Raw genomic sequence first — 8,294 nt, 5'->3', positions numbered from 1 at the left:
CCATCATCGGGCAGCTGGGCCAGCAGCAGCTGTCTGTCCTGGAGCCAGGGCAGAGCCCGGCCCCCGGCCTGGCAACGGACCAGGACAGCAAGGACCAGCCTGGCCAGGAGAAGGAGGAGGACGGAGCCCTGGGCACAGGGCAGCAGCTCTGGAAACCAGAGGAGCAGCTGGAGGGGACCGGGAGCAACTCCGAGGTCTCCTCCATGGCCAAGGAGCTGATGCCAACAACAACCGAAGAGGAGGAGAGAGCCGTCTCCAAGGTAGATGCTCTTGCTGGTCCCTGGGTGCTCCCCCACGAGACGCCCCCTCCTCCGGGCTCCGCGCTGCCGTCGTGCCGCCCTCAGCCCAAGGGCTGGGTTAAGCCCGAGCTCCCGCAGCAGAGCACAGCGGGGCCCAGGTCCCCAGGGACCCTCCCCTGGGCTCACCCCCCACCCGCTCTCCCAGAAAAGGGCTTCGCTCCAGCACCTGTGGGAGGAGATCAACAAGTTTAAGGAGGCGCAGTGCGGCCTGGCAGAGGACGTGCGGGCCATGCAGAAGGCGCACTCTGGAATGGCACAGGACATGCGGGAGATGCAGGAGGCCATGCAGAAGGCGCATTCTGGAATGGCACAGGACATGCGGGAGATGCAAGAGGCCATGCAGAAGGCGCATTCTGGAATGGCCCAGGACATCCAGGAGATGAAGGAGGCGCATGTCGGCCTGGCAGAGGACATGCATGCCCTGCAGGAGGCGCATTCCGGCCTGGCCGAGGACATCCAGGAGATCCAGGAGACGCTTGGCCTGGTGAGCATCCCCTGGTGCCCCGGGAGGGAGCTGGGCCCTCGTCCCTCCCCGCTCCTGCTGCCCTGTCACACTGTGCCCGTGCCCCACGGCCATCGGTGTCAGCAGCGTGAAGGGCAGCAGGAGGGAAGAGTGGGAAGGGTGTCCCAGGAGTTGCTAAGGCACTTTTGAACTAGAGAGCCCTCAAAACAGATCCAGGGGAGGGGAGGAGGGGAGATAAAGCTCTGCCCGTGCAATTCAACCACAGCCCCCAGGCACAGCCCTGCCCAGCGTCCCTCTGTCTCCTGCCCCAGTTCATTTGGGGATACTCTTTAAATCCCGCTCCCACATCTGAACGGGTGTCCCTCTCCTCGCCCAGCTCCAGGGGAAGCCCCAGGACGCTGCCGGGCTGCGCAGGGACAGGAGGCGGCTGCGTCCCCCGCTCCCTCGGGGACACCAGCCCTCCTGCCTCGGGGCACAGCCTGTGGGGTGGGGTGCTGGGCGGTGATGCTGCGGGTCCCATCCCTGGATGTCCCATCCCCCCAGCTCCATGGCTGGGCTGACCCCGTGATCCCTTTGCATTTGGGCTCTCAAGTTCAACACGAGTTTGGCCCTGTGAGATGGTGGTTTGGGGACAGGGACTGGGGACATGGCGGGGGGTTCTGGGGTCTGTCCTCACGGCTGCCCAGCTGCCAGTAAACGTGCTGCCCTTTGCCTCTTCTTCCCAGGAGGGCGGTGGGGGCCAGTCTGCCCCTGCTGAGCCCACCCAGGTGGCCATGGACAGCCAGGCCAGGAAGAGCTCAGCACTGGGGCCGAAGGGACGTGGGACACGGCCTGGGATGGAGACCGGCAAGGGGACTGCAGGGTCTGGCTCCCCGGGGATGCGAGCAGGGACACAGGGGGAACCAGCAACCCCTGTGAAGTTGTCAGGCGCTCCCTCTGATCACACGAGGTCTATTGGTGCCGGCGCCACCACCCCGGGGATGCAGGCAGGATCCCGGGGCACCCAGGCCAGCACCTCGGGGCTGGAACCAGGATCACGGGGCACCCAGGCCAGGACCTGCCTGGGGACACAGCCAGGGGCCCCTGATGCCCAGGCCAGCACCTCGGGGATGCAGCCAGGATCCCCTGGGACCCACACCAGCACCCCTGGGGTGCAGCCTGGGTCCTCCAGCTCCCAAGCCACCATCCCAGGGGATGCCCAAGAGCCGGCCAAGCCCTGGGGCTCCACCAGCACCTCCAGCTACGAGTCGGAGATGCGGGAGGTTCTCTCCCAGGTTGGGCAGCTCGGCCACCTCTGCACTGGTCTGAAAGAGCAGGTGGAGCAGCTTAAATCTACCAAAGCAGAACATGCGGATCTTGAGAACTTGCGCCGGCTCTTCCCGAAGGGAGGTGAGAGCACGGGAGGACTGGCGGGGGCTGTTTGGCGTGGGGTCACCCTGGGTCAGGGGCTCGTCATGCTCAGAGACCCCCTCACCGACAGCACATCCCCTTGCACCATGTCCCTCTAGGCCGGGAGAGCATCACCAGCATCCTGGCCAACCTCAGGTGCCAGGTGTCCTTCCTACAAGACATGGCCAGGGCCCTGCACGGGGAGGAGGAGAAGGTGAGCCGGCAGCAGTCCCCGAGGGGCTGCGGGGATGCCAGTTTGGGCAGGGAGGGGGCAGCCGAAGGGTCCCCGTGCCGGAATGACACAGGGGGCTGTGCCCTCACCGCCCCCACTGCCGTTCCCAGATCAGCAAGGTGGAGGATGCTCCCAGAAAGACGAGGGGGGCTGGAGCCGGCAGAAAAGCAGCCGGCAGCGGCCAGATGACCCGACAGCCACGGTAAAAGGATGGGAGAGGGTTTCCTACCCCGCAGGGCTGCGAGGGATCCTGGGGTCTGGGAGCATCCCAGTTTGGGGGCCAAGGGACACCCCCACGAAGGCTAAGCCTGCCCCTGCCCCCATCTCGCTGGCCAGGCCCAAGGGACAGAAGGTCAAGGCAGAGCGGAAGGAGCTGGGGAAGCAGCCGGAGCCGACCCAGGCCGAGCTGGAGCAGTTTGCGGCCAAGTACGTGAATAAGTTGGTGATGGAGACAGCGCAGCAGCTGCAGGCAGAGGTGAGGCCCGGGGGCAGCGCTCCCAGCCCCCGCTGGCTCGGGGGGAGTCCTGGCGGGGTCCCGGCCACGTCCCCTGTCTGGAAGGGGCCATGGAGCCTCCATGGCACCTGGGCTTGTGGGCGGCATCCAGCCCGGCTCAGAGCTGATTCCTCCTCCCCTGCCAGCAGGTGGACGAGCCGAGGGCGACGGTGCAGAGCGGGGGACACGAGCACGCAGGGTGCCACTTCTGCAGCCCGGACACCAGGGTGCTGCTGGGGAAGCTCCTCCAGCGCTGCGAGAAGCTTGAGGAGCAGGTGGAGTCCCTGGCCCAGAAGGCGGGCGGCAAGGTGGACAGTTATCCAAAGTGGAGGAGACAGGTAAGGAGATGCGGTGTAGGGGGCTTGAGCTGCCAGGACCCCCCAGGCATTTCTGCTTTGCTCTAACGTGGGGGAGCCCCTCGCTGCCCCCCTAATTGGCTTGTCGGAGTCAGCAGCACGGAAGGGAATTAAAGCCTTGGAGCAAATGTCCTGCTTGCACTGAGGGCCCGTGGCCATCAGCCAAAATACCCTGGGTCTGCCCCCGTGGGGCAGCCACTCCCTTGCTCAGCACCGCCTTGTCCTCTTAGTCCCTGCAGCAGGACGAGCAGCTCAAGTGCCTCCAGACCAGCATCGTGCAGCTCCAAAAAGGCTACGAGAAGTTCAGCTCGGCCCTTGCAAACCTGCAGCAGGATCGCCAGCAGGAGCAGAATGACGTCAAGGTGGGTGGCTGTAACGCGCAGGCAGAGCCCAGGCTGGGACCCCAAGGGGTCTGTCCCCCTGCCACCCTGCTCGCAGCCCTGCACAGCTTCCCCATGCCTTTCCTGGAGGTTTCTGATGGGGTGGGGAGGCAGGGGGTGCTCGGCTGGCCAGGGACAGCTCCGACCCTGCCGTGGCATCACGGGCTGCTGTCTGCCTTGGAAGGCTCTGTCCCAGGCCCTGGGGAGGCTGGAGAAGAAGCAAGCAGACAAGGAGGAGCTGCTGGTGCTGGGAATCGATGAGGTACGGGCTCAAGGGGCCCCGGTGCCAGTCAAGGGTGTCCCGGGCAGGGTGACAAACACCCCTTGTCCCTTGGGTGCCGGCTGGCAGAACCAGCCAGGGGGAGGGAGGATTTCTAGCCCGGCTGCAGGTCCCTTGCCAGGTCCCTCTGTGGCCCCGAGTCCCTTCGGCTGGTGGGACCAACGCCACGGGGGTGATGGGGTGAACAGGACCACGTAGCCACTTCCCCTCTCCTGTTGTCTCTGCATCCTGTCCCCACCGCTCTCCTGCCTTTCCCTGTTGCTAGAAAGCAGACAAAGCCGCCCTGGCTGACAAAGTCAGTCGCAGCCAGCTTGAGGCGTGCGTGGAGCGGCTGACCAAGATGATGGAGGAGGTGACGAGCCGGGTGACGGGCCAGGAGAACGGCTGGCTCCAGTTCCAGAAAGAGCTGCAGAGGCAGATGGACTGCAAGGTGAGGGCTCGTCCCCTCCACGCAGCACTGGCACCTTGGGGCCTGGCAGCCTAAGGCAGCATCCTTGCGAGGGTCCCCCCTCCCGGCTGTGCCCCCGGGGACCGCCATGTCCCATCCTGGGGTAGCTGGCTGAGGGTGTCACCCGTCCACAGCTGGACCGCCGGGAGCTGGGGGCGTTCCGGAAGCAGCAGGAGGAGCGGTGGAAGAGCCTCAGCGGGCAGCTCCAGGAGCAGGCGCTGCAGGCAGAGCGTGACAATGCCGCTGGGATTAGGAAGTGAGTGCGATGGGGACAGTGGCGGCTTTGGCAGTGCTGGCCCTGTTCCTGCTGGCTGTCCCGGCTCGTGCCGGTGTGGTACCTGGCGTGGGAGCCATGTGGGCAGCGCCCCTGGGGCTGCTGAGCAAGTGGCTGTGCCTTGTGCTCCTGCCAGCTGCAGCTTCGCAGCGATAGAGGCGGCACAATGAGGGGCACGTGTGGGAGGAGCCCTCCTCAACCAGTCTTGGGGGGTGGGTGCAGAGGCTTTTTGTGGCTGGTGTGCAGGTGGGGCTGTGCCCCCCAGGAGCTCCCCAGCCCTTTTCTCCCCCCTCCAGGCAGCTGCTGCCTGGTTTCCATTGCCTGTCCTGTGACCGGCCCCTCAACATGCTGGCGCCTGGACCGTGAGTAACTGCCCCCCGAACAGGGAGCACCCCCCGACCCCTCCCTGGCGTCGAGTGACACATGGGGTGCCACCTGCCGGGCCCTGAGCACCCCCATGTCCTGTCCCACAGGGAGCGGACGGGCGAGTGCAGATACCCCACTGTTCCGCGGAGCTGCGGGGGCCCACACACCGTCACGCCCCCGCGCTTCCAGCCCCAACCGCCCAGCACCCCACGGCCGTCCCCATCCAGCGCCCGCCGCCCCAACAAGGTAGGGATGACAGAGGTGGGGAGGGGGATGCTGAGCCTGCGGGGGGATCTGTGCCTCAGTTTCCCCGGGGAGAGCTGGCTGGGGGAGGGTTGCTGGGGGCTGCGGAACGGGGCCCCGTGTTTGGGTCACACGCTCTCCCCTTCCCAGAAGGACGCGATGCAGCTGTCGGGCCAGGACGGCACTGATGGGAAGCGGCAGGACGAGCAGCTCTCCATGATGGGGGGCTCTCAGCTGCCCACAACACCAACGGCCACCCCAGAGACCTCGACCTCGAGGAGCCAGAAAAGTATGGCCCTGTCAGGGCACCGGGGGGCAGAGGACACCCCGCTGTCTGGGGGGACGGGTCTGTGCCCACAGCTGGGCAGGGTTGGACGGGGGTCTGGGCTCTGGGCTGGGCTGTGGGGGCAGCACTGGCTGCTGGGGCAGCCGGTCCCTGTGGTGGAGCTGGAGGGAGCTGGGGGGACATGTGGGGTGGTGCTGGGCAGTGTGGGACAACAGCCTGTGTGCTTCAGGGTGGGGGCAGGACCCTGTTGGTGGGTGTCTGTGGCTGACCCTGCCCCTCGCCCCCAGGCACCGCCTCCCCGCTGCTGTTAGCCGTGCTGAAGCGCCGACCAGCCTCATCTCCCGGACGCCTCACCCAGGCACCGAAGCTGCTGCCGCCCATCCAGCCCCCCCGCAGCGAAACAACCCCCTGACAGCCGGGCAGGACGGGGGTCCCGGCCCCGGTCCCACCGCCCCGGGCGCTGAGCAGGCAGTGGCTGCAATAAATGGCGATGGGCAACCAAGCGCCGGTGTGGTCTGAGTGGGGGTCCCTGGGGCAGGATGGCAGAAAGCCCCCTGTGTTTGCTTTTCCAGGAGAAAAATAAGTGCTAAAAAGGCGCTTTGGGGTGCCCAGGTGGATCCAGTGGTATCCAGGGTCCCCAGAGGGAGCACGGGGAGCAAACCAGTGGGCACCAGGGCAGAGCCAGCAGAGGCCCATCCTGCACCCCGGCTGGGGCTGAGGTGTCCATGGGCTTCAGAAGCACCCCCTGGCACTAACTGGGGGGACGGGGTGAGGGGGGAGCCAGGGGGCTGTGCAAGAAGCCGGGCTGGCTGTCGGCAGCCGGAGGAGGGGAGCGCTTTGCTCTGGGTCGGGGGATCCAGAACTGGGGGGACGCAGCAGCTTCGTGCCCCGCCCCGGGGTGCCCACAGCCGCCGTGTCGCAGCGCTTTGCAGTCGCAGGAAAGCACCGGGCAGCTCGAGTTGATGGGCGCTCAGTTTCCCCAGCCAGGCGATGCCGGCGGTGCCAGCCCAGCCACCCAAGGCCCTACAAGAGACAAGGGCTGTTCATAGAGCCAAGCAAAAGTGTGGCCCGTGGGCAGGGGAGCTGCCAGCCCTGCCTGCCCTGCCTGCACAGGCAGGAGGAAAGCCCCTGAGCAAACCTCCTGCATCCCAAAACCGGGGATGCTCAGCCCAGCAGAGCTGGCACTCTGCACTCTCCAACTGAAGCGGAGCAGCTGAGACCGGGGAGTGGACCAGACATGTCCCTGATGGAGCCACGTGCCAGGGGGTTCCCACCAGCCCCCCAAGGGCAGTGTGTCACGGAGAGTCCTCGCAGCTTCATTTAAGGGACAACAGAGTCCAAAACAACTTTCATTAAACCGGCGAGGAACAGGGTTTTAGCACTCCAAAGTGACTTAAATAAAGGTTCGGATATCAGCTGAGGAAAATTATTTGAGGGGCAGCAACTGATACAACCAATCAGGCGGTGCACAGCGTGCACACACGGGGCTTCACTCAAAACAAATGCCGGAGCTGGCCCTGAGTCCCGGAGAAGTACACACTTGCCTAACACGGCGCGGGATTGTTTTAAAGAGATAAAGTACGCGTGCAAATGCGCACGGAAAGTTACTCGTGCATATGTGCACGGGAGGAAAATACACCCGCGATTCGGCGAGGGTCAATTTATACGCGCTCAAATGGAGCGCGGAAAGTTATACGTGCATATGTGCACGGAAAGTATAAATATACTCGCAATCCTGCGAGAAGTTTTACTTACACCCGTGGCGGTGTCAGCATTCAGGACACAGAACCACGGGCGTAGTTATATGCGGTGCTTTATTTCAGCGCTGGGAAACCAGGGGCTCGCACCCAAAGCTGGTTCCGACCACTGATTCAAACTTCACCATTTTATACAATTTGGTTACATACATATTCATTGAAGTTACAACGTGTATATTGCATATTCATTAGGTTACACAATTATTTCACAATATCAGTTGCAACACCTTGGAACTACTCTAAGCATGCGCAGTGTCCTCTGGTGGTCGGTCAGGGGGTCTTCAGGATGAAGTAAGTAGTCTTCATCACTAGTGTACTTTCCACCATTCGTCACAGCACATGCGCACTTCGTATAAAATTATACAAATTCTTGGATGATAGCAAATGTACCTTCTCAGCACTTTCAAGATAAGATAAGAACTTACTGAGAACTAACAGGACTAATTTTCAGTTCTCTACAATATGAGCTCGTATACAACTTGCAGAGCTTTTACGATAAGGTAGGAATCCTGGATATGGTCTACAGAATCAGAAACACAGCCCAGCCCACAAAACTCAATTCAACTAGAACAGCGGCGAGGCAAGCGGAGTCTCCATCCCAGGGAGGGGGCTCTCCTGGCGGCAGTGGCTGAGCTCGTACTCCGAGAGACCCCCACACAAAATGGGGCTGGGTCTCGACGAGCATCCCGTTTTTATCTGATCAGATCTGACTGTAGGCACTCTAGAAGCTTCTCTGCACCCCCCACACTGGCTGCGGGTGCCCCTGAAGCCTTACCCTGGCCGCTGGCGCCCAGCGGCTCGGCACTCCCCTCTCCCAATGGCCCAGGAGCCAGGGTGCTCCGGGCCAAACAAAAGAAGCTGTTAGCCTCAAGTAGCAGAGAAAAGGGGGAGATGTGCCATCCTGAACGAGGGAGGGGGGTTTGCATTCTGCCACACAGTGCTGGGGTGCTGCCTGCCCTGCCAAGCTCTGCCCCTCCACCCAAAGCCCTGCCAGCTCCCCCTCCCCGAGGCTGCCCCCTCCTTGTCCC

General features: G+C 63.6%; 1 protein-coding gene across 1 annotated transcript; it reads left to right on the top strand.

Moving 5' to 3' along the window:
* Positions 1–3,687: 3,687 nt before the first annotated feature.
* On the top strand, positions 3,688–4,607 carry LOC135577679 (glutamine-rich protein 2-like). The gene is made up of 3 exons (XM_065047802.1): positions 3,688–3,874; positions 4,158–4,322; positions 4,475–4,607. The coding sequence occupies exons 1-3, from the start codon at positions 3,710–3,712 to the stop codon at positions 4,598–4,600; spliced, it is 456 nt and encodes a 151-aa protein (XP_064903874.1). The 5' UTR covers positions 3,688–3,709; the 3' UTR covers positions 4,601–4,607.
* Positions 4,608–8,294: the final 3,687 nt, after the last annotated feature.

The sequence above is a fragment of the Columba livia genome, unplaced genomic scaffold, assembly GCF_036013475.1.
Source record: "Columba livia isolate bColLiv1 breed racing homer unplaced genomic scaffold, bColLiv1.pat.W.v2 Scaffold_133, whole genome shotgun sequence".
NCBI lineage: Eukaryota > Metazoa > Chordata > Aves > Columbiformes > Columbidae > Columba > Columba livia.
Note: the sequence above shows the minus strand (reverse complement) of the source record. Positions and strands in the feature narration are given on the sequence as shown.

What these genes read in the sequence shown, in the direction of transcription:
- LOC135577679 (XM_065047802.1), top strand. Translation starts at nt 3,710, where the DNA reads ATGGGGTGGGGAGGCAGGGGGTGCTCGGCTGGCCAGGGACAGCTCCGA. An exon ending in TGGTGCTGGGAATCGATGAG is followed by an intron (nt 3,875 to 4,157) that starts GTACGGGCTCAA and finishes CCCTGTTGCTAG; the next exon opens with AAAGCAGACAAAGCCGCCCT. An exon ending in AGAGGCAGATGGACTGCAAG is followed by an intron (nt 4,323 to 4,474) that starts GTGAGGGCTCGT and finishes ACCCGTCCACAG; the next exon opens with CTGGACCGCCGGGAGCTGGG.